This window comes from Pongo pygmaeus, chromosome 12 (genome assembly GCF_028885625.2).
Source record: "Pongo pygmaeus isolate AG05252 chromosome 12, NHGRI_mPonPyg2-v2.0_pri, whole genome shotgun sequence".
NCBI classification, from domain to species: Eukaryota; Metazoa; Chordata; class Mammalia; order Primates; family Hominidae; genus Pongo; species Pongo pygmaeus.
This window is the reverse complement of record NC_072385.2, coordinates 87,182,073-87,208,129: the sequence shown is the minus strand read 5'-3', so window position 1 is coordinate 87,208,129 and position 26,057 is coordinate 87,182,073. Positions and strand designations below refer to the sequence as shown.

Genomic DNA, 26,057 nt, shown 5'->3' with positions numbered 1-26,057 from the left:
TAAATCACACATACATATGCAGAACCTGCTATGTAATCTGCAGAGCCCAGTACAAAATGAAAACATGAGATCTGGCCAGGCACAGTGGCTTACGCCTGTAATCCCAGCACTTTGGGAGGCCGAGGCAGGTGGATCACCTGAGGTCAGGAGTTTGAGACCAGCCTGGCCAATATAGTGAAACCCCGTCTCTACTAAAAATACAAAATTAGCCGAGTATAGTGGCACGCACCTGTAATCCCAGCTATTCGGGAGGCTGAGGCAAGAGAATCACTTGAAACCCGGAGACGGAGGTTGCAGTGAGCCATGATCACACCATTGCACTCCAGCCTGGGCAACAGGAGAGAAACTCCATCTCAAAAAAAAAAAAAAAAGAAGAAGAAGAAGAAAAGTAAAGAAAATGTGAGATCCTTTGTTCAAAAAGCAGGAAAGAAGTGCCATGAATGGCACTAAAATATAAAGCTTTTTCCTTTCTTCTGTAGTTTTTTCTTGACTTTTCATAGTGTTTATTTGCTATTTAATGTCTTCTTAAGCGAAGAAAATTTAAATTATTAGCATGAATTCTACCATTTACTTTTCTATTGTGCAGTGCCTATATGCCAAGTCACCAAAATTATACAATCTGTATTTCTTGGCTCCTCCCAGAAGGTGCCTCACACTGGCCAGAAGAGATGCATCCAAGTTCCCCCAGGCACTGAGCTGTCCAAGGGAGGACCCTGCCAGGCACAGAGATACTTTGCAGGCCAAGTGCAGACATTTACAAGCTCCTGAGGGTCCTGTCCTAAGACTCTGGTGCAGCAAGTTTGGCAGTGGTTGGGTCCCCCTTCCCACTAGCCACCACTGTGGGCCTGGGCCAGGATCAGGGAAGACGAGCTGGCATCTCTCCTTCCAGTGGTCTGGCTGCCCTATAGCGGATAGGTAACTCCTAGGGTCTTTAAACCTCTACACCAGGACGGGCTCAGTATCTGGTGGGTAAGACTCACCCTTTCCCCCATGTTGTCTACTGAATATGCTATGGAGCTGCCAGCCTTGGGCAGAGATTTCTGGCCCTGAAACTCCACAGAGCATGAAACCCCATTCTGACTCTCCCTGCAGGTACACCAGGCCCCCGCCAGGGGCAGAGGGAAGCAATGCTTACTGGGTGAGGTGGAGGAAGGCTGGGCCTCAGGGCACCAGGGGACTGGGAATTGGTTGGCCAACAACCCATCCCAAGAAGGTGGGTAGGCTTTGGGAGTCAGTACCATGTGTGAGCCAAGGCTCCAAACCCCTGGCACATGCCCCAATGTTCCATCAAGCATCCCTTACAAAGCATACATCCAAAGTTGAAATTAGGAATTTCAGGGCAGGAAATACAGATCACTAAACCCCAGGTGCTGGGCCCTTCTGAGCATGCGCCCCTGTGTGACTGTGCTGGTTGGATGCCCATGAAGTTGGTTCTGAACATGTGAGGAAGACCTCTAGACCTCATTAAATAGCACAAGTTTGGGTACTGAAGCTGAAACAAAAGAAAAACACACTTCATATGCATATTAAACTAGAGCACCCAGAACCACAGGCCAAGAACACTATTCACATCTCACACATTCACCACCTGAGGCCAAGCTGAAAAGCAGATGTCATCACTCCCCTTATCCCAGACTGCAGAATGGACCAGAAGCTGTGGCATGTATGGATGAATTGGAATTTGAATTCTGAGCATTAATTTGGGCTTTATTTCAAAGTTAACACTTTAGCTATCCAAAGGGTATTTCATGAAGAAAAACAGAACAATATCAGAGCATCAAAGAGGAGGAAACACTACTGGTTTCTTTTCCCCAAAAAACTTAAACTTTTATGGTTTAGTGGTTCAACACTAGCTTCATTTCCCAGAGGCTTATATAAAGAACTTTCTGTTGGCGTTAGCACCAAACAAGGCCATTCGTATTTCTGGCATCTTTTGCTTGGCTGAGAGATCCAGTCGGCTTTCCAAGGTATTTGAAACCTTTATTCTCTGATTGCCACTGTAGACCTCCACACCTCCAGCTGCATTCACAGCCAGGTATGACTCTTGATCAATCTGGACCTCCACATGTTTTTGGGAAATTGTCATGTACTTGGGGATGGCTTTTTGCACAGCAGCCTCCACTAGGAGGAGGTCCTGTGGCCGGCAGCGCACAATCATCACAGGTTCCAGCAGTCGGAGCAGACCCTGGAGCACCAGTTTATCCAGCAGCCCCTGGTAGACCTCTGGGTCCTCCACAATCCTGCTGAGTCTCAGCTTCGCCTCACTGAGCAAATCTGAGATGAGGTCATTTCGGGCTCTCAGGACTTTCAGCCTCGCCTGATTCCTCATGGTGGACATCAGGATTTTCTTCTGTTGCTCTATTTGCTTCTCCTTTTTCTCATAATACTCCATAATCTTCAGTCGTTGGGTTTGCACGAGGCGTCCTTTCTCAATGTTAAACTCTTCCTCAGCCTTGGCATCGATTTCCTCGGCTTTCTCATGGGCTTCCTGCTCAATGAAAGCCATCATGTGCTTAATCTGCTTTTTCACATCGACATCACTCAGGGCCATGGCTGCTCTCAGAGGGGACGGCAGAGAGGGACCTGGTATACCGTTTGGCTCCTTTGACTTAGGACAATTTCAGGAGTGTCTCTGGAGTTCCACTTTCTCAGCTATACCAGTGAACAAGAGGATGAAAGAGAAAGTCAGAGGCTATAGAGGAGGATTGCAGAGACCGTATATATACCCCTCACTTCACAGATGAGGAAACTGAGGTTCAGAGAGGGAACACAATTTATCCAAGGTTATACTCTAGAAGAACAGAGACTTGAACCTAGATCTCCAGAATTCCATCCCTGCTACACTCACTATCATTGTCATCAAATAATAATGAGGCAGTTAGGGCAGACCTAGTCCAGAAGTTCTCTACACAGCAGTGGCCTAAGACTCAGATAGAAAGCCAACAGAATGGAAACACCAAATTAATACATAAATGGAAAGCATATCCACACTTTGGGATCAGGAGGGTTGGGGAAAGTCTTAAGAAACTCATGGTCAGCCAGGATTTAATCCAGAAAGGAATTATTCCAGCCAGGATTTAATCCAGCCAGGATTTAATTCTTCCTGGAGGTAGGAGGGTTGTAAGAACCTTCTACAGAGAAAAAGGAGTACTACTAAACAGAAAATGGCACCTTGGAGAGATGAGACTTGCTTTGTAACCTAACGAGATCCATCCTAAAGAATGTTCCATGTGCACTTGAGGAGAATGTGTATTCTGCTGCTGTTGGGTGGAATGTTCTGCATATATGTCTGTAAGGTCCATTTGGTCTATAGCATTGTTCAAGTTCTCTGTTTCTTTACTGATTTTCTGTCTGCATATTCTATCCATTATCTATTCACTTCCCAGAAGCTTATATTTAAAAACTTTATGGCCGAGCGCAGTGGCTCACGCCTGTAATCCCAGCACGTTGGGAGGCCAAGACAGGTGGATCACGAGGTCATGAGATCAAGACCATCCTGGCCAACATGGTGAAACCCCGTCTCTACTAAAATACAAAAAAATTAGCCAGGCATGGTGGCACATGCCTGTAGTCCCAGCTACTCAGGAGGCTGAGGCAGGGGAATTGCTTGAACCCAGGAGGCAGAGGTTGCAGTGAGCTGAGATCACGCCACTGCACTCGAGCCTGGTGACACAGCAAGACTCCGTCCATTTCAAAAACAACAACAACAACAATAACAACAAAACACTTTATATACTTTATATAAGCCTAGACCTCCCCACTTCCCTAGAGCTTATATAAGGGAAGGGGAAGAGATTGAAGGTGGTCTTTTTACTAGAAGTGGTTTCCAAACCCGGATGTATATCTGAACCACTTGGAGGATCTTTAAGAAATATAGCTTTTAGTGTGGTGACTCATGCCTGTAATCCCAGCACTTTGGGAGGCCGAGGTGGGTGGATCAATTGAGGTCAATAGTTCAAGACCAGCCTGGCCAACATGGTGAAATCCCATCTCTACTAAAAATACAAAAATTAGCTGGGCGTGGTGGCGGGTGCCTGTAATCCCAGCTACTCAGGGGGCTGAGGCAGGAGAATCGCTTGAACCCGGGAGGTGGAGATTCCAGTGAGCTGAACTCATGCTATTGCAGTCCAGCTTGGGTGACAAGAGTGAGACTCTGTCTCAAAAAAATAAATAAATAAAAAGAAAAAAGAAAAAAAGAAATATACCTTTTAAGGCCCCAACCCTATACCTACTGAATCAGAATCTCTGCCAGTAAGGTCTGGGAATCCATATCTTTAAAAGGTTCCCTGGGATGCTCAACAAGCCCAGGAAAATGATGTATGAACAAAATGAGAATATCAAAAAAGATATAGAAAATATGAAAAAGAACCAAACAAATTTTGGAGCTGAAGAATACCATAACTGAACTGAAAAAATTCACTAGAGGAGTTCAACAGGAAAAGATCAGTGAACTTGAAGATATAACATTTGAAATTATCCAGTCAAAAGAGCAAAAAGAAAAGAAGAATGAGAGAGAGTAAAGAAAGCCTAAGAGACTTACGGGACATCATCAAGCAGACCAATATATGCATTATGGGAGTCTCAAAAGAAGGCTGGGAAAAAAGGATAGAAAGTTTTAAAAGAAATAATGGCCAAAAACTTCTCAAATCTGGGGAGGGAAATGTCTATCCAGATTCAAGAAGTCTAATGGACTCCAACTAAGATAAACCCAAAAAAGTCCTTATCAAGACACATTATAATCAAATTGTCAAAAGTCAAAGACAGAAAGAGAAAAGAGTCTCATCACATATAAGGGAGCTTCCATAAGACTACCAGTGGATTTCTCAGTAGATATCTTGTAGTACAGGAAAGAGTAAGATGATATATTCAAAGGGCTGAAAAAAAAAAAACCCTGCTAATCAAGAATACTATATTTCGAAAAACTGTCCTTCGAAAATGAAAGAAAACTAAAGATTTTGCTAGATAAACAAAAGCTGAGGAAGATCATCACCACTAGACCTACCTTACAAGATATACTAAAGGGAATCCTTCTATTTGAAACAGAAGGCCACTAGACAGCATATGAAAGTATAAAGCTCACTAGTAAAGATAAAGATATTGGCAAATACAGAATACTGTAATACTGTAGTGGTGGTATGTAAATCACTTTTAATTCTGGTATAGAAGTTAAAAGGCAAAAGTATAAAAAGTAACTATAACTATAAAAATATGTTAACGGATACATAATATAAAAAGATGCAATTTGTGACATAAATAACAATGTTGGGGGGGTAAAAAAAGAGTTTTTGCTTGTGATTGAAGTTAATTCATCAGCTTAAAATAGACAGTTAAAATTATAATATGTTTCATGTTAGCCCACAGTTACTACAAAGAAAATACCTATGGAAGTTACACAAAAGAAAATGTGAAAAGAATTGAAGTATGTTGCCACCAGGAGTTGGGGGCAGGTGTGGGGGAGTCAAACACAAGGAAGATAGCGAGAGAGGAAAAGAGAGACAAAAAGCTGTGAGACAAAAAAAAACACACACACACAAAAAAAACAGTTAACAAATAGCAACAGTCAGTCTTTCTCTATCAGTAATTACTTTAAATATAAATGGATTAAATGTTCCAATGAAAAGATATAGAGTGGCCGAATGGATTAACAAAATAAACAAGATCGTACTATTTGCTGTCTACAAGAGACTAATTTTAGAAATTAAGGACACACATAGGCTGAAGGTGAAAGGATGGAAAAATATATTCCATGCAAAAGTAACAAGACAGGGCAGGGGTGGCCATACTGATGTCAGACAAAATAGACTTTAAGTCAAGAACTGTCACAAGAGACAAAGACATTATATAATGATAAAAGAGTCAATTCACCTGGAAGATAGAACACTTATATATGTACCCAACATCAGCGCACCCAAATATATGAAGCAAGCATTGACAGAACCAAAGGAAGAAATAGACAGCAATACAATAATAGTAGGAGATTTCAATACCCTACTGTCAAAATGGAGAGAATATTCAGACAGAAAATCAGTAAAGAAGCAGAGAACCTGAACAACACCATAGACCAAATGGACCTTACAGACATATATGCAGAGAATTCCACCCAACAGCAGCACAATACACATTCTTCTCAAGTGCACATGGAACAGTCTTTAGGACAGATCACATGTTAGGTTATAAAACAAATCTCAATAAATTTAAGAAGATTGAAATCACACCAGGTATGTTTTCAACTGTATGGAATGAAACTGGAAATCAATAGCCGAAGGAAAATTAGAAAATTCACACATATGTGGAAATCAAGCAACATATTTTTGAACAACCAAGGGTTAAAGAATAAGTCAGCCCGGGTGCAGTGGCTCATGCCTATAATCCCAACACTTTGGGAGGCTGAAGCAGGAATCGCTTGAACCTGGTAGTTCGAGGCTGTAATAAGCTAATGAGGTGCCAGTGCACTCCAGTCTGGGCAACAAAATGAGACCCTGTCTCTAAAAAACAATTTTTAAAGAATAAGTCAAAAAGAAAACTAGAACATATCTTGAGACCAAATGAAAATGAAACTACAACATACCAAAACTTATGAGATGCAGCAAAAGCAATTCTGAGGAAAGTTTATAGTAGTAACCTCTATATTAAAAAAAAAAAATCTCTCAAATAAGTTACCTAACTTTATACCTCAAGGAACTAGAGTACTTGTTTACTGAAAACTATAAAACATTGCTGAAAGAAGTTAAAAACAAATAAATGGAAAGACATCCCATGTTCATATGTTGGAAGAACTAATATTGTTAAAACGTCCATACTAACCAAAATGATCCACAGATTCTGTGCAATCCCTATCAAAATCCTGATGCTGTATTTTGCAGAAATAGGGTGGGAGAATTTTAAAATTCATATGGAATCACAAAGGACCCCAAATAGCCAAAAACAATCTTGAGAAAGAACAACAAAGCTAGGGGTCTCACACTTCCTGACTTCAAAATATACTACAAAGTTAAAGTAATTAAAACAGTTTGGTACTGGCATAAAGCTAGATACATAGACCAATGGAAAAGAATGAAGAGCCCAGAAATAAACCCTACATTTACAATCTAATGATCATCAATAAGGGTGACAAGACTACATAATGGGGGAAAGATAGTCTCTTCAATAAATGGTGTTGGGAAAACTAGATATCCACATGCAAAAGAATGAAATTGGACCCTTATTTTAAGCATACACAAAAATCAACTAAAAATTGATTGAAGACTTAAATATACGGCCTGAAACAATAAAATTCCTAGAAAGAAACAAATGGGCAAAGCTTCATAACATTGGTCTTGCCGATGATTTCTTGGATATGACACAGAAAGCACAGACAACAAAAGCAAAAATAGACAAATGAGATTGCATAAAATTTAAAAGTGTCTGTGCAGCAAATCAAACAATCCACAGAGTGAAAAGGTTACCAATGGAATGGGAAAAATATTTGCAAACCGTATATCTCGTAAGAAGTTAATATCCAGAATACATAAGGAACTTTTACAACTCAAAGCAAAAGCAACAACAACAACAAACTTGATTTTGAAATGGGCAAAACAACTGAGTAGACATTTCTCCAAAGAAGACATACAAAGGCCAACAGGCGTAGGAAAACATCATGTGCTCAACATCAATCATCAAGGAAATGCAAAGCAAAAGCACAATGAGATATCACTTTACTCCTGACAGGACGGTCATTATTTTTTTAAAAAGAAGAAAGAAAAAGAAAATAACAAGTGTTGGCAAGGATGTGCAGAAACTGGAACTCCTGTGCACTGGGTTGGTGGGAATGTAAAATGATGCAGCTGCTATGGAACACAGTATGGTGGTTATTCAACAAGTTAAAAATAGAATTACCATGTAATCCAGCGATCCCACTTCTGGGTATTTATTCAAAAGAACTGAAAATAGAATCTTGAAGAAATGTTTGCACACCAATGTTCAGGGGAGCGTTATTCAAAATAGCCAAGAGGTAGAAACAATCTACATGCTTATTGATGGATGGATAAAGACAATGTGGTGTATACATAAAATGGAATATTATAAAGCCTTAAAAAGGAAGAAAATCCTGTCACGTGTTACAACATAGATGGACTTTGAGGACATAATTCTAAGTAAAATAAGCCCATCATAGAAGATTAAATACTGCATGATTCCACTTATGGGATATCTAAAGTAGTCAAACTCATGGAACCAGGAAATATTAACAGAATGACAGTTTCCACGGGTGGGGGTAGGGGAAATGGGGTTCTGTTCAATGGGTGTAGTTTTTGTGATGCAAGATGAAAAAGTTCTAGAGACCTACTGTACAGTAATGTACATACAGTTAACAGTACTGTACCATACTCTTAAACATTTGTTACACACACACACAACACACACACACACACACACAAATGCTATCCCAGAAACCTGTACCACTTACCAAGCTTGGTGGAAAAAACCACCCAGTGTTTGTGACAAAGACCAAGCCCTTGGGTTCAACCTTACAAAATGTCATTGGAAGTCAGAAAGAAAATTTATTTAGCCCATCCACTCCTCATTACTTTAGGATGTACTTTTAAAAAAAACCTGCATTTTTGTAACTACAGCAAAAGCATTTTCTGCTCCTAAATAAGACAAGTCAATAGTGTGCGTGTGTGCGTGTGTGTGTGTGTGTATGTGTGTGTTTTAAGGCTCCCCAGGTAACCCTGATGCTGACCAGCTTTAGGAACCACTGTCAATGAAAGCAGAGAGAGTACAAGGTCCATGAAGCCCCAGGTTACATGTATATAGGAAGAAATACATCAGGTGAAGCCTTACCAGTCCCTGCCAGGGGCCTGCCTTTGCTCTGGCGTTGGGAGTCTGCACACAGAATGTGGAACTTGGAATGCACGCTGGAACCTGGCACTGTTGCTTCCTTCTTTGTACAGATGACCCTTGCAGTCTGACCAGGCAGCTTGAATCCAAAGAGCCAGGCTGTCACTGGGGAAGGCTGGCCAAGTCTGCCAAGAGGAGGCTAAAAGGGATTTCCTTGGCACCCGGGGCCATGACAGGGGTTATCCTTGCACACTCAGAATTTCAGTTAAGTTGGCACATGGTAGCCTTTAGCTCTGGGGTGGGCTCACCTTAACAGGTATGCATGGGGACCCAGGCAACCAGTTTGCTAATTTACTAATGAAAAATACAGCTGTCATGTTGGTGGATCATGGCCTCCTTTCCCTCTATGTGAGTTGCACGTGAAGCCAAATCTGAAGGTTGTTTAATAAGAAACCAGCACAAGCAAAATTCACCAGATGGTCTTTAAGAGAGCCACACCCACAACAGGGGATGCTGTGTTCCAGCTCATGAGGGAGGACATCCTCTTCATGCCCAGACAGGGCCTAATGGGCATCGCCAGCTTCCATGGCATTGGCGTGGGCTCTGCAGTCAGACTGCCGGAATTCAGATCCTGGTTCTGCACTTACCATTTGTATGACTTTGGCAAAGTAGTATACCCCTCAAGCCCTCAGTTTCTTCATCTGTGTAATAAAAATAATAGCAGCCACATACTGGATTATTGTAAGGATTAAATGAAAGAAGTGAGACGTTTAACACAATGCTAGGCATGGTTAATCTTCATGTCTGGTAGTTGTTATTATCACTACTACTATTATTACTGTCCTCGTCTCCTCTGATTTAGGCCTCACTCTTCATCATAGTTGTTCTGTGTGTACAGGATACCTATGAATGATTAGGTTTCCACTCACTAAAGTGGAAAGATATTCTAGTCTTGCCTCTTTGTAATAAACTTAGCAGCCCTGCCTGGAGTTAGTGACCCTCCTCTCCACAACACTTCATGGTACCTTTGCCCACAGTCTCAGGTGACCAGCCATATCCTTTGTGATGGTGGTGGAAGTTCCTGAATCCCAGGGCTCTGAACTGGGGATGAGGTGGAGTCATCTCACAGCCTGTCACACATCCTTGTGCCTGTATCTGCAGTCCTGAGTTCTCATGTCCCCTCCCTGCACCCCCACTTCTAAATAGCTCATTAGTGCTGGTATGTGAAGGCAGCTGCAGGGTGGGGCAGGGTTAAAAGGCAGGGATTGAGCAAGTGCCTCTGCAGGAATGCGTGTGCCCATGTAATGTGTCTAGCAGATGTAACTTCCGGTCTGTCTGGGATGGAGATTATGAGCCCACATGGGCCTGTGACTTGAGCAAAACAACAAAACAAACCAAGAAATGTGAAATGCACATGCCTATCCTTACATGAGGGCTCAGACACTTCTACCCTGCTGAAGCAGGCGGATGCTGTAAGTGGCACCCACTCCGCCTGTGCTGGGGACAGCAGAAAGGGCCCTCCAAGCCAGACTTGGCTCTCGTGAACCCTTCACTACTGGGGCCTCCCCCCAAAACAGCCACAGTCCCACTTAACAGCTGTGGCTCACGCTGCTGTCTTGGCTATAATGCTTCCCTCCACTTAACAAATCCTGCCCATATATTCAGGCCCAGTTTAAGCCCCACCACTCCTTAATCTCTGGACTCCTCCTCCAAATGACAGCATGATCTGTTTTCCAGATACAGTTCACAGCTGGATTTGGTGTTTGTTTTTCCAGTTATTTTTGCTTCCTCTAGGAAACTTCTTTGAAAACGAGACTCTCCTTCCCTAGCAGGGGCTGGGTGCAGATAGGTGTTCCTTTAACGTGGATTGATTGGATTAAGGGCTTGGGGATGGAAGGGAGGATTTTTTTTTTTTTTTTTTTTACCTTTTTCAAAATTGTGAAATACAAAATGCAGTCAGACAAGTACATAAAATGGCAATGTCTGGCTCAATGAATATTACGAGGCAAATATCCTGTAACCACCATCCAGATCAAGAGAACATTACCAGCATCCCAGAAGCCTCTCCATATGACCTTTGGGAAGCAGACGTTTCCAAACTGGTGATTGTATATTCACGGGCGTGGGAAAGGTCTTTATTTCATTTTTAGAAATGGGTCTCACCATTTTGCTGAGGCCGATATCAAATTCTTGGGCTCAAGCAATCTTCCCACCTTGGCCTCCCAAAGGGCTGGGATTATGGCCATGGGCTACCATGCCTGGCCTGGGAAGGATCTTTAGAGGAAGTGTGAGCTGGGAAATCTCTTCTCGGGCCCTTGCCTACATGAGCTTGTGAGCATCTTGGGGAAGTACCAAATCCACAGCACCATGAGAGGGAGGAGGCAGCCGCAGGGAGTGCTTGGTGGGCAAAATGTGTCTGTCAACCTGGAGCCCTGCCCAGACCCTGAAGCAACTGTTCTTCATTCCAGCTGGGATTTGTAAGCAAATCTGAGGTCAGATGTGTCTGGGTGTGTGCTTCCCACCCCTAGCCAAAAGGGAAGCAGGACCAAACGTGGGCCTCCAGACACTTAGAGATTGCAGACTGAGGAAGGAGGAGAACGGGCTTTCCAGAGCTTGGAGCACAGGGCAACTTACTGGGCCCAGGAAGTGGGTGAGAAAATGTAGAGGAGTAATGACTCCTTTGGGGGATTTTAAATATTGAGTATGTGGGAAGTGGGGCATCCCCTCTTCTGTCTTTCTTTCTTTTCTTTTTCTTTGAGACAGAGTCTCACTCTGTCACCCAGACTGGAGTGCAGTGGTGCGATCTTGGCTCACTGCAACCTCTGCCTCCTGGGTTCAAGCGATTCTCCTGCCTTAGCCTCCCGAGGAGCTGGGACTACAGGCGCGTGCCACCACGCCCGGCTAATTTTTTATATTTTTAGTAGAGGTGGAGTTTCACCATGTTAGCCAGGATGGTCTCGATCTCCTGACCTCATGATCCACCCGCCTCAGCCTCCCAAAGTGCTGGGATTACAGGTGTAAGCCACTGTGCCAGGCCCTGTCTTTCAAAAAGTATTTTTTGGCTGGGTGAGGTGGCTTATGCCTGTAATCCCAACACTTTGGGAGGCAGAGGTAGAGGACTGCTTGAGCCCAGGAGTTCAAGACCAGCCTGAGCATCATAGTGGGACCACATCTCTACAATTTTTTTTTTTTATTAGCCAGGAATGATGGTGTGCGCCTGTGGTCCTAGCTACTTGGGAGGCTGAAGTGGGAGGATTGCTTGAGAGGTCGCGGTTGCAGTGAACCAAGATCGTGCCATTGCACTCCAGCCTAGGCAACAGACCGAGACTCTGTCTCCAAAAAAAAAAAAAAAAAAGGATAATGGCAGAACGTGCAGGTTTGTTACATAGGTATACATGTGTCATGGTGGTTTGCTGCACTTATTGACCCATCCTCTAAGTTTCCTCCCCTCACCCCCACCCCCTAAAAAGCCCTGGTGTGTGATGTTCCCTTCCCTGTGTCCATGTGTTCTCAATGTTCAACTCCCATTTATGAGTGAGAACATGCAGTGTTTGGTTTTCTATTCCTGCATTACTTTGCTGAGGATGATGGCTTCCAGCTTCATCCATGTCCCTGCAAAGGACATGATCTCATTCGTTTTATGGCTGCATAGTATTCCATAGCATGTATGTACTACATTTTCTTTATCCAATCTATCACTGATGGGCATTTGGGTTGGTTCCAAGTCTTTGCTTTATAATTGGTGCTGCAGTAAACATACATATGCATGTGTCTTTATAGTAGAATGATTTATAATCTTTTGGGTATATACCCAGTAATTGGATTGCTGGGTCAAATGCTATTTCTGGTTCTAGATCCTTGAGGAATTGCCACACTATCTTCTTACAATGGTTGAACTAATTGACATTCCCACCAACAGTGTAAAAGTGTTCCTATTTCTCTACGGCCTCACCGGCATCTATTGTTTCCTGACTTTTTAATAATTGCCATTCTGACTGGTGTGAGATGGTATCTCATTGTGGTTTTGATTTGCATTTCTTTGAAGATCAGTGATATTGAGCTTTTTTTCATATGTTCGTTGGCCATGTAAATGTCTTCTTTTGAGAAATGTCTGTTTATATCCTTTGCCCACTTTTTGATGGTTTTTTTTAATTGTAAATATGTTTAAGTTTCTCGTAAATTCTGGATATTAGACCTTTGTCAGATGAGTAGATTGAAAAAATTTTCTCCCATTCTGTAGGTTGCCTGTTCACTCATGATTGTTTCTTTTGCTTTGCAGAAGCTCTTTAGTTTAATTAGATCCCATTTGTGAATTTTGGCTTTTGTTGCAATTGCTTTTGGCATTTTTGTCATGAAGTCTTTGCCCATTCCTATGTTCTAAATTGTATTGCCTAGGTTTTCTTCTAGGGTTTTTATGGTTTGGGGTTTTACATTTAAGTCTTTAATCCATCTCAAGTTAATTTTTACATAAGGTGTAAGGAAGGGGTCCAGTTTCAGTTTTCTGCATATGGCTAGTCAGTTTTCCCAGCATCACTTACTGAATAGGAGATCCTTTCCCCATTGCTTGTTTTTGTCAGGTTTTTTGAAGATCAGATGGTTGTAGATGTGCAATGTTATTTCTGAGGTCTCTGCTCCATTGGCCTATATGTCTGTTTTGGTACCAGTACCATGCTGTTTTGGTTACTATAGCCTTGTAGTATAGTTTGAAGTCAGGTAGTGTGATGCCTCCAGCTTGGTTCTTTTTGCTTAGGATTGTCTTGGCTATATGGGGTCGTCTTTGATTCCATATAAAATTTAAAATAGTTTTTTTTAAAATTCTGTGAAGAATGTCAATGGTAGTTTAATGGGAATAGCACTGAATCTATAAATTACTTTGGGCAGTATGGCCATTTTCATGATATTGATTCTTCCTATCCATGAGGATGGAATGTTTTTCCATTTGTTTGTGTCCTCTCTTATTCCTTGAGCAGTGATTTGTAGTTTTCCTTGAAGAGGTCCTTCACATCCCTTGTTGGCTGTGTTCCTAGGTATTTTATTCTCTTTGTAGCAATTGTGAATGGCAGTTCATTCATGATTTGGCTCTCTGCTTGCCTATTGTTGGTGTAAAGGAATACTTGTGTTTTTGCACATTGATTTTGTATCCTGAGACTTTGCTGAAGTTGCTTATCAGTTCGAGAAGTTTTTGGGCTGAGATGATGGGGTTTTGTAAATATAAAATCATGTCGTCTGCAAACAGAGGCAACTCGACTTCCTCTCTTCCTATTTGAATACATTTTTTAATGTGTTGTTGACCTGAAGATGTTTAAACCAGGTAGGGGATGGTTTGAGACCTTCCATGGGTAACAACAGAACACCAATAGGGAGGGAGGGAAATGAAGATAAATGAAAGAACATAAGGCAATTTAGGAAAACTCAGACAAGAAAATGAGGTTTCAGGGCACATCAACATAGTACCTTAACTTGGAGGCAAGTCACCTGGAAAATGTAGAAAGTTGGTAGTATTTATTAAGCAGAATTTATCCAAATAGACAAAAATCAATCACATCTTTATGGAGACCCAACTTTAAGCAATGCCTTGTGGTTTCAGAGAGGGCCCTGGTTTAAAATTGGAGAAAAGTATCTGGTACTCAAAATGGGATGGGATAAGGGGCAGGAAAGGACACAGCCGGAGTGACTGCAGACTTCAGCAGAGGTAGCAGCCCTGTGGGCAAGGGGCCAGTCAGGGAGCAAGTAGTAAGGATGGGCGCTGAGAGATGGACCGTCATCGTAAGCAGAAAGAAAGACACTAGATGGGGAGAACACTGCAGGCAAAGGCCTGCTGGTGGAAAGGGGTCTGAGGTCTGGGTGTGGAGAGCAGGTGGGTTTGGCAGTAGCCAAGAGACTTGCAGAGGACAATGTCTAGAAAGATGCTGGGGTACAACTGGGAAAGGGTGGAAATGTCTGCCTGAGAGTTGGGGCATTATGCAAAAGAGCCCATCAAAGGCTTCTTAGCAGGGCTGTACCTTTGCCAAACCTGGGCTCAGGAAGATCAGCCTGGGGGTGGTTGGGGCAGGAGTCTTGGACTATATGCCAAAAGCCAGAGGGAGCCTGTACACAGTGAGGGCCAGGACACAAGACAAGGCATCGCGAGTGGAAGGAAGAGATGTGGCCCACGAGCTGTTGGGTGTCAGGTCTGAGGACTCGGCCTCTGGCCACACAGAACAGAGCAGCTCAGCTTGGGGTGAGGGTGTGAGAAAGCAGGGACAGGCACCCTGCTCCCTTGCGAACAAGCTTGGGAGAGAAGGCAAGGGCGACAGAGTTCATTTGGTCTGGAAGTAACAGGAGACACCTGCAGAGAAAATCAGAAGGGCCTGAAAATCTTCATCTCCGCTTCAGTTGCTGACGAGTAAGGAGGGGCCACATAGAGTTTTATTCCAAGAACTCCACTCACACTGGCAAAGCAGGCTTTGGTCAGGACTGGAGAAAGCTAATGCCTACAGGCAGGGGAAGAAACCTTTCTCCCAAAATAATTTACATGAAGAATTCACAACTGAATTTCTCCTTCTAAAACATCTGCAGGCAGGTTACTTCAAAGCAGTCAGGTTCTCCCCAAGAGTCATTTGCTTCAAAGCTGCATATCTAGAAGTTTCCAGTAGCAGTTTCTCCAAAAAGGAAAGCCCTTCGTTTCCATCCCTGTCCAAAGGGGCAAATACTTCCCCGGTCTGTTGCCTTAGAAAATGTGGACTAGGATGTCATAAGATCTGATTTTTTAGAGAAGTTGGAAATCCTATTTTAAAAGTGAAACCTATCTTTTTTGTTTTATTGTGGTAAAATGTACATAACAAATTTTGCCATTTAACCAGTTTTAAGTGTACATTATTTTTTATTATTATTATTTTGAGACGGAGTTTCACTCTTGTTGCCCAGGCTGGAGTGAGGTGGTGTGATCTCGGCTCACTACAACCTCCGCCTCCTGGCTTCAAGTAATTCTTGTGCCTCAGCCTCCCGAGTAGCTGGGACTACAGGCGTGCATCACCACACCTGGCTAATTATGTATTTTTAGTAGAAATGGGTTTTCACCATGTTGGCCAGACTGGTCTCGAACTCCTGACCTCCAGTGTTCCACCTGCCTCAGCCTCCCAAGTGCTGGGATTACAGGTGTGAACCACCACACCCTGCCTTTTTAAGTGTACATTTATGTAGCATTAAGAATATTCACATGGTTTTGCAACTATCACCACCATCCATCTCCAGAACTTTTTCGTCTTCCCACATACTCTTCCCCAAGTAACTGTTGGCAACCACCATTCTACTTCCTGTCTCTGTGAATTTGAGTACTCCAGGTACCTCATATAAATAGAATCATAATATTTGTCCTTCCTTGGCTGGCTTATTTCACTTAGTATGGTGTGTTTAGGATTCCCCATGTTGTAGCACAGGTCAGAATTTCCTTCGTTTTTATGGCTGGATATTTCATTGTGTGTATATACCACATTTTGTCTATTCATCCATTCATAGAGACTTGGGGTGCTCTCCTTTCTTGGCTGTTGTGAATAATGCTGCTATGAACATGGATATATAAATATCTGTTCAAAGACCTGCTTTCACTTCTTTGGGGCATATGCCTAGAAGTGGAATTGCTGGATCATATAGTAGTTCTAAGCTCAGTGTTTTGAGGAACGTCCGCGCCATTTTCCCCAGCAGCCGCACTATTTTACAGTTCACAGCAATGCACATGGGTTCCCATGTTTCCACATCTTTGCCAGTACTTGCTGTTTTCTGGTTTTGTTTTTGTTTTTTTCTTTCTTTTGTGTCTTGGCTCTGTTGCCCAGGTTGGAGTGTAGTGGCATGATCATAGCTAACTGCAGCCTCAAACTCCTGGCTCAAGCAATCTTCCCACTTCAGCTTCCTGAGTAGCTGGGACTACAGGTGCACACCATCATATCTAATTTTTATTTATTTATTTATTTTTTTTGAGACAAGAGTCTCGCTCTGTCACCCAGGCTGGTGTGCAGTGGCGCGATCTCGGCTCACTGCAAGCTCTGCCTACCAGGTTCATGCCATTCTCCTGCCTCAGCCTCCTGAGTGGTTGGGACTACAGGCACCTGCCACCATGCCTGGCTAATTTTTTGTATTTTTAGTAGAGACAGGGTTTCACCTTGTTAGCCAGGATGGTCTCGATCTCCTGACCTCATGATCCGCCCACCTTGGCCTCCCAAAGAGCTGGGATTACAGGCGGGAGCCACCGCGCCCGGCCAGTCCAACTAATTTTTAAATTTTTTTGTAGAGGAAGGAGTCTCACTTTGTTGCCCAGGCTGGTCTTGAACTCTTGGCCTCAAGTGATACTCCCCTTCAGCCTCCCAAAGTGCTGGGATTACAGGTGTGAGCCACCATGCCTTGTCCTGGGTTTGTTGTTGGCGGTTTTTTTTGTTTTTAAATAATAGCCATCCTAATGGATATGAAATTACCCATTGTGGTACCATTGTGGTTTTGACTTGCATTTCCCTAATAATAAGTGATATTAAGCATCTTTTCATGCGCTTATTGGCCATTTGCTTATCTTCTTTGGAAACTGTCTACTCAAGTTCTTTGCCCATTTTTAAAATCAGGTTGTTTGTTTTTTTGTCGTTGTTGAGTTATAGAGGTTCTTTATCCATCTGTGGTCCTGAGCACTCACCTCCAGCCACAAGCCAGTGCACTCAGCCAGCAGAGACCTGCATTGGGTGTCTCCAAGTGTGAACCGTGAGTGACCCTTTGGTGGACTATGAAATCATTTAGTGGATCATCACTGACTAAAAAGAAATGAAACCAAATAGAATCAAAAATCCAGAATTCATTACAGGTGGTAAGGTTAAGTACTGTTATATTAAACCTTTTGTTATATGTATAGATACATGTGCACACACACAAACATAATATATGTATGTGTATGTATTCCAGTTCACAATGAAAAATGTATTTGTTACTGCAATTTGCAGGACAAAATATTTGAGAAACACTGCACTACAAGTTAAATAAATTCACCCTTCTTAGAAAGCAGTGAAGCAACCATCAGTTGTTACTTAAGAAGATCTTGGAAGGTCTCATGTACCCACTCAATCCACTTGTCAAAGTATTCACCCCCCGAAATAGCCCTCTTTGAAGGTGGGAACAGGGTGGTGGCAGTGATCTGAGAGTCTGGCTGCATGGCATATAAGCAGTTTATGTGGCTAATAGTGGGCATGCCCCACACGCTGGGTAGACATGGGACATCACAGGATGGTGACTCCTCTGGGGCAGGACTCCCTTCTTCCACTTCATGAGGGTGGAAACCAGGCTGCCCCTGGAACAGGAGGTCTCCCTCTGCCTTGGAGGCTCCATGGGCAGCCGCTTGATGTCACAAGATGCATCCAGGACTGGGCATCAGAGGTTCAGACCCCAGTCCTGATGCCACTCATAGGTTGGGCAATCTGGATAAAGGCTGACAATCTGCCTCAATTCACCTAGAGACACAAAACTACTTCTGTAAAACCAGGATGTTGATGAGGAGTTCTGTTGCCCTCACAGTGGAGCTGAGAAGGCCGAATAGTGGAAGAAGCAAACAAGTTTTGTAAAGTGAGAGAGAAATATCAGATGCTGTCTTTCACAAAGCACCACTTCCCTGCCCACGGGCTCCCAGAGCCCCTCATTCTGCCCTTCCTAGAACCATACTCCTAGAGCTGCCTATGGAGAAGTTGGCCCAGGCTGGAGGTCAGAGCCCCAGGCAGCCTCCAGAGGGGCCAAGGGTAGGTATGAAGTCAGCAAGGAGCCCTGGGAAATAGCTCTTCAAAGGCAGCTGGCTGCCCAAGCCTCCAACCTGTAAGTCGTGGGTAGGGACAGCTCCAAGAGGGAGGGCAGGAACACCAGAAGCAGTGTCTACTAGTCCTCAGCCTTGAGTTACACATTCAGATGCCCAACACTGCTTTGATACTGACTTAATTCTCACCATGACAAGTCCTGGCTGGCCTCACATTTGCTGTTAGACACAGCTCAACCTATAATGCAGGGAAGGTACTGGTTTGCAAGGAAAAGACTGTACCCATTCAGTGCTGTCCCTCACCATGCCTAGGGGCTTCCTCAGTGATCTTCTTGGGAAGAGGACTATTTCTGACCCACTCTGCACTCATTTCAACACTGCCCACAGAGTCTAGTACATAGCAGTAGCTTAATAATGATTTGGCTGGGTGTGGTGGCTCACGCCTGTAATCCCAGTGCTTTGGAAGGCCAAGGCAGGAGGATTGCTTGAGGCCAGGAGTTTGAGACCAGCCTGGGAAACGTAGCAAGACCCCATCTCTACAAAAAATTTTAAAAATGAGCTAGGCATGGTGGTGTGCACCTATGGTCTCAGCTACTCAGGAAGCTGAGGCGGGAGGATCACTAGAGCCCAAGCGTTTGAGGCTGCAGTGAGCTGTGATAGTGCCACTGCACTCCAGCCTGGGTAACAGAGTGACATCTGTCTTTAATAATGATGATGATGATGATGATGATGATGATGATAATAATAATAACAATTTATTGAACCCATGGATGAATGGTTTGGGTGGTGAGGAAGTAGTCTCCCCAATAGGCTCTCAACAATCTTAGGAATTTGCAATCTTCTTTGAGTTGAAGGAGATGGGGGTACAAAGATGATGAACATGAGGGTGATGCAGTGGCCTGATCAGGGCACTCAAGGAGCTCAGGGTAGGAAATGTTTTCGAACCAGAAAGAAATTATTTCAGTATTTTTATAACCTGTCCTGTTACATTGTTGCAAAGGAGGTTGAAGGATATCCCTGACTGTAAGGCATCTGCTGGAAATTCCCACCTTTAACTGAAGGTCTCAGGATCACTCAGTTCAGGCCACAACTGCACATCTCCAGAATGCAGCTCAGTCTCCTACCACCTACACACAGAGCCCTCTCCTCTTCCAGCCCCAGGATTCCCTGGTCCCTACAGCATGTGAGACACCAGGATGGCTCCAGGAGGGAAGCACTGGGCTGAACAGAAGCTGAGAAGAGGTTCAGGCCTGTGCACAGTAAAGGGATGATGGTGGTGGGTGGGGTGGTCATGCCCCCAATTCTGCCACTATCTCAGGGTAGGTCAGGCATCCACCTCTCAGGAACCAAGAACCATCATCCTCCTCCTTTCTCCAATACTCATTTCAGAGGTCAAACAGTTTGTCATTTAGGTCTTCAAACACAAAGGTTCTCATTATTACCTGCTTTCCCTGGCCACCTGCCCTGCACTCTCCTCAAGTGTTATTATATATTATATAATTATCAGTATGGTTGGACTTAAGTCTTTTATTTTGCTATTTGTTTTCTATTTTAACCAGCTATTCTTTCTTCCTTTTTTCCTCTTTTCCTGATGTATTAGTTTGTTCTCACACTGCTAATAAAGACATAACCAGGACTGGGTAATATATAAAGGAAAGAGGTTTCATTGACTCACAGTTCAGCATGTCTGGGAGGCCTTACAATCATGGCAGAAAGCAAAGGGGAAGCAAGACACGTCTTACACGGCAGCAGGCAAGAGAAAGCTTGTCCAGGGGAACTCCCCTTTGTAAAACCATCAGATCTCATGAGACTTATTCACTAGCACAAGAACAGCACAGAAAAGACCCAAGCCCATGATTCAATTACTTCCCACCGGGCCCCTCCCATGGCACGTGGGAATTATGGGAGCTACAATTCAAGATGAGATTTGGGTGAGGACACAGCCAAACCATATTACCTGACTTTTTTTCTCTTGGTTGATGAATACATTTTTTGAAATTGAGGTGAATTTAAAGTAATATTTCAGTAGCATTTATTACATTCACAAGGTTGTACAACCATTGCCTCTATCTAGTTTCAAAACACTTTTATCACTCCAAAAGGAAACCTCATATTCATTAAGCAGTTGCTCCTCATTTTCCCTTCAAACCCTACCATCCCCAGCCCATAGCAACCACCAACCTACATTCTGTCTATGAATTTACCTGTTCTGGATATTTCATGTAAATGGAAACATACAACACATAGCATTTTGTGTCTGGCTACTTTCACTTTGCATAACGTTTTAGAGATTCATCCACATTGTAGCAGCTATCAGTACTGCATTACTTTTTATGGCTCAATAATATTCCACTGTATCAATATACCACAATTTATCTACTCACCGATTGATAAACATTTGAGCTGTCTTCACCTTTTGGCTACTGGGAATAGTGCCACTGTGAACATGGTATGCACATGTATTTATTTGAGGACCTGTTTTCAATTCTTTTGGATATATACCTAGCTCTAGAATTGCTGGGTCATATTGTAATTCTATAATTAACTTTTTCAAAGACCTTCGAACTGTTTTCCAGAGGTTGAACCATTTTATGTTCCCACCAGCAATCTAAAGGGTTCCAATTTCTTCACATCTTCACCAACACTTATTTTCCTTCCCCACCCCTAATTATAGCCATCCTAATGGGTGTAAAGGGGTACCTCATTGAGGTTTTTCTTTACATTTACCTAAAGACTAACTACTAACGATGTTGAATACCTTTTCATGTGCTTGTTGGTGATTTATATCTTGTTTGGAGAAATGTCTGTTCAAGTCTTTTGCCCCTTTAAAAAAATAAATTATTTGTCATTTTATTGTTGAATGATAAGAGAACTTTATACATTCTGGATGCTAGAGTCTTATGAGCTATTTGATTTGTAAGTATTTTCTCTCATTCTGTATGCTGTCTTTTCACTTTCTTGATAATGTCCTTTGATGCAGAAAAGATTTGTAATTTTTATGAAGTCCAGTTTTGGTTTTACTTTTGTTGTTATGCTTTTGACATCATATATAAGAAAGTGTTGATCTATCCCTAGGTTTTCTCCTAAAAGTTTATGGTCTTAGCTCATGTCTTTTGTTTGTCAATTCATTTTGAGTAAATGTTTGTATATGTTGAGAGGGAAGGATCCAGATTCATTCTTTTGCATGTGGATATCTAGTTTGTCTCATCACCATTTATTGAAGAGACTACTCTTTTCCTAAGACCATTGAATGATCTTGGCACCCTCCTGACTTTCTTTTTGATTTTTTGGTTTTTTTTGGTATTCTACTTTGTCTTTACTGTTGGCTTATTAAAAATACCTCTTTGCTTTATTTATGTATGTATGTATTTATTTATTTATTTATAGTGATTGCTCTAGGTTACAACATGCATCTTTAAGTTTTCTTAGTCAACCTTTGTTATAGTTTGAATGTATGTGTCCTTCCAAAATTTATGTTGAAACTTAAACCCCAAGGTGATGGTATTAAGAGGAGGAAACTTTGGGAGGTAATTTGGAAGGGGAGAGCCCTCATGGATGGGATTAGTGCCCTTATAAAAGGGCTTAAGAGAGTTTTTTGTTATTTGCTTTAACCCCCTTTTCCCTTCTACCATGTGAGGTCATAGTGTTTGTTCCTTTCCCTCTGAAGCATGCGGCAACAAAATGCCATCTTGGAAGCAGAAAGTGAGCCCTCACCAGATGCCAAATCTGCTGATTCCTTGATCTTAGACTTCCCAGCCTCTAGAACTATGAGAAATGAATTTTTATTATTTATGAATGACCCAGTCTATGGTAGATTGCTATGACAGCAGGAAGAGACTAAGACAACCTTCAGATAATACTATATCATTTAATGTGCAATGTAAGGATTTTTTAAGAATATAGTTCTATTTCTGTTTTTCTATCCCTTTTGTTATTATTGTTATAGGTTTTATTTCTACATGTTATAAACCATGTAATATACTGCTATTAGTTTTGCTTTAGATGGTCAATTGTGTTTTTTATTTTTAATTATATATATATCTAACGTTATATATCTAAAATTATATTATATATCTAACGTTATATTATATATCTAACATATTATATGTCTAACATTATATATAATGTCATATCATATATAGTGTGTGCATGTATGTGTAGATAGATAGATAGATAGATGGATAGATAGATAGATAGATAGTTAGATAGATATAATGGTTTGGGTTTTTTTTGTTGGTTTTTTTTTTTGAGACATGGTCTGGCTCTATCACCCAGACTGGAGTGCAGTGGCATGATCTCAGCTCATGCAGCCTTGACCTCCTGGGCTCAAGTGATCCTTCCACCTCAGCCACCTGAGTAGCTGGGACTATAGGAGTGTGCCACCACACCCAGCTATATTTTTGTATTTTTTGTAGAGATGGGGTTTTGCCATGTTGCCTAGGCTGGTCTTAAACTCTCGAGCTCAAGCAATATACCTGCCTCAGCCTCCAAAAGTTCTGGGATTACAGGTGTGAGCCACCATACCCGGCCAAGGTCAATTATGTTTTAAAGGATTTTGTAACAGAGAAAGAAATGTCTCATATTTACCCATGTATTTACCATTTCTGGTGCTCTTCATTTCTTTGTGTAGGTCAGTGGTTTCATCTGGTACCATGTTTTTTCTGCCTCAGGAACTTTATTTCGTATTTCTTGTATTGAAGATCTTCTGGTTTAAAAAAAACTTTAAGCCTTTTGTTGTCGACAAACATTTATTTTACCTTCAATTTTACAGAATATTTCTGGTGGATATAGAATTCTAGATTGACAGTGCTTTCTTTTTCTTTTATCACTTTAAAGATGCGATTTCATTAAGTTCTAGTTTGCATTATTTCTGAAGAGAAGTCTGCAATTATATCTGTCTTTGTTCCCTGTATAAAATGTGTCTTTTTTTCTCTTTTTTTAAATTTTTTCTACTTATTACTGGTTTTCAGTGATTTAATTACAAACTGCCTCACTTGATATGGTTTGCTTTGTTTTTCTCCTACTTTGGATTTGTTGAGCTTCTTGGAGCTATATGTTTACAATTTTCATGAAATTTGGGACTTTGTTTTTGGCCTTTAAATCATCACCCTTAATCCTTTTCGAGGACTCCAGTTTTTAATATCGTCTTAAGGTGATTGAGGCTCTGTGTGTCTGTGTTTCTTTTGTTTCCTTTCTCTCTGCTTTAATTTGGACAGTTTCTATTGCTATGTCTTCAGTGTCACAGATATTTCATTCCACAATATCTAATCTACTGTTAAGCTCAACCACTGAATTATTCATTATAGGTGTTGTATTTTTTAGCTCCAGAAGTTCCATTTGGTTATTTTCTATATCTTCTAGTTTTTTCTTCACTATGTTCATGTTTTCCTTTAAATCCTTGTGTTTATTTCAATTTTTTAAGTCCTTGTCTGCTAATGTTATTATCTCTGTCATTTTTGGGTTTGTTTCTAGTAAATGATTTTTCTCCTGATTTTGGGTTCTATTTCTCTACTTATTTGCATATCTAGTATTTCTAACATTCTGAATTTAATGTTGTTAAATGTCTGTATTTTGTTGTTTTAAAAATGGTAAAATTTGTTTTGGCTGGCAGTTACGGTAGTAGCGGATGAACTTCCTCTTTTTGAGGCTGCTTTCTAAACCTTGTTGGAGGAAGTCTAGAGTTACCTCACTTTTCAGCTTAGTTAGCCCTTCTACTAATGCCTTACCCTTTTGGGATTTCTACTGAATTCCCTGGACACTCAGCAAGGTTTCTTCACATTGGCGAGTTGAAACTCAAATATTGCCCAGTGAGCCCTGGGAACCAATCAGCTCACAGCTCTGCGGTAGTTCTTTGCCTCGCACTGTGAAGTTTCACCTTATGCATGTGCAGCTTAGTATTCAGCAACAGATTCAAAGGGATTCCAGGAGCTTGTTTTGCTGTTATATTCTCTCTGATACTCTGCCTTGAAAAGTCTGCTCAACTATCTCCTCAACTCAGCAAGACCACTATGCTCTGCTTGGGTTCCCCCTCATTGTGCTACAATTTAGACAGAATTTTTCAGCAGAAAGTTAGAGTGATAGGGTTTGCCCCATTTGTTCCCTACTTTCAGGAATCACGGTCCTGTGCTACATGCTGTTCAATGTCTGAAAAGAGAGGTTTCATATATTCTGTTCAATTTTAAAGTTGCTCACATTAGAAAGGTACATCCAGTACCAGCTATTTAGGTACGGTAGAGGTGGAAGTCTCTACTCTCTCTACATGAAGCACATTAATAAAGTGATCTGCTTCTCCAATCCCTTCTCAGGAGCCTGGGTTGCAAGCAACAGAAGCTGTTTGTGGTCGATTAAACAGAAAGAAATCTTAAAAGGATCACAGGCAGGTCACAGGATTGTAGAAAGGCTAGAGAAGCTGCTCAAGATAGAAACAGTGTTCGACACATGACTCAGGAACTAATTTGATGAGAAAACCACTTTCAATACCATTGTTTTCACCAAACCCTAGACAACTCATGTGTACAGTTGTCACTTCTGAACCAGGAACTCAATTATACCACAACCAACACCACTGCCTGCCCTGATGTGCCACTTCCTGGGTCAGGAACTGAATTGTGTACCCACCACTAAAGCTGCAGCCTCCAGAGACAGTGTGCCCTGTATTTAACTCTAGCTACACTAGCTTTTAAGTCTGACAAGGAAAGCAAGAGTCTGTAATTTCAGCTTCTATAAGGAAGGGATATTCTTTTCTTCCCACCAAGGCTCACCATGTAGAAGATTCTTCAAACCCAATATGTGGTTCTGATGTCCAGTGGCCAAAACATCCACTATGGAGGAACAACTATGTGAGTCTTGGGATGGTTTTCTGGCACTCTTGGTTCTGAAACATAAAATAAAATAATTAATTTCATTTTTGGAGGAGGGATCTGTGACCTAGCGTCCTTTGGAGCCTATGAGAGGAGACCACTCCTAAATCATATGAGTATTCCATACTAGCAACCTCTAAGGAAATGTCCTTTCCTATAGTTCAGCAATGGGTGGTGATGCCATCAGTCACAATGACTAGTCTCCCGACCTTAGGTTGCAGCAGAAAACAGAAATGAAAACGGCAAAACATTAAGAGTGCTTGAGCCGAAGTTCTCAGAGGCTGGGCCATTCTTCTGAGTTTGTGGTATGTAATCAACTAGAAAAAGAGATCTATGTACATTCTAACTGGGAATGAAAACCAGGCAAACCAATCCTACTGGATTTATTTATCAGCCTGATCATTAGGAACCAGTGACCTTTAAGAAATTGCTGTGGTGTTTAAGCCATTAATACCTTAGCTCAGAATATTGTGCAGTGTACCTACACTGGAGTGCAAAGAGAAGAGGGTGCCAATGGGAGGTTTTAGTGGCAGGGAGAAAAATAGGGATAGGGATAGGTAGGGTATGTGGCAGGATGCTGTAGGGAAGGCCAACAGGTGCCCTGCGGAGTGAAGAGGCTGCAGTGT

At 42.0% G+C, this 26,057-nt stretch overlaps 2 protein-coding genes across 4 annotated transcripts in view; one reads left to right on the top strand and one right to left on the bottom strand.

The window, feature by feature from the left end:
• Positions 1-1,686: 1,686 nt before the first annotated feature.
• The window catches only part of ATP6V1E2 (ATPase H+ transporting V1 subunit E2), a 30,212-nt gene continuing 5,841 nt past the window's right edge, over positions 1,687-26,057 (bottom strand). The window contains exons 4-7 of one of the 3 annotated variants that reach the window (XM_054473168.1): positions 25,333-25,445; positions 23,171-23,276; positions 21,330-21,394; positions 1,695-2,652 (exon numbers count right to left, since the gene is read on the bottom strand). In XM_054473168.1, coding sequence (XP_054329143.1) covers positions 1,871-2,551 — 681 coding nt within the window. In that variant the 5' untranslated portion in view covers positions 2,552-2,652; positions 21,330-21,394; positions 23,171-23,276; positions 25,333-25,445 and the 3' untranslated portion in view covers positions 1,695-1,870. Of the gene's footprint in view, positions 2,653-8,820; positions 8,878-21,329; positions 21,395-23,170; positions 23,277-25,332; positions 25,446-26,057 lie in introns of those variants that run through there. The other 2 variants (XM_054473189.2, XM_054473179.1) reach the window with 2 other exon arrangements.
• The window catches only part of RHOQ (ras homolog family member Q), a 57,634-nt gene continuing 42,865 nt past the window's right edge, over positions 11,289-26,057 (top strand). The window contains exon 1 of the mRNA XM_063649416.1: positions 11,289-11,467. Coding sequence (XP_063505486.1) covers positions 11,315-11,467 — 153 coding nt within the window. The 5' untranslated portion in view covers positions 11,289-11,314. The remainder of the gene's footprint in view (positions 11,468-26,057) is intronic.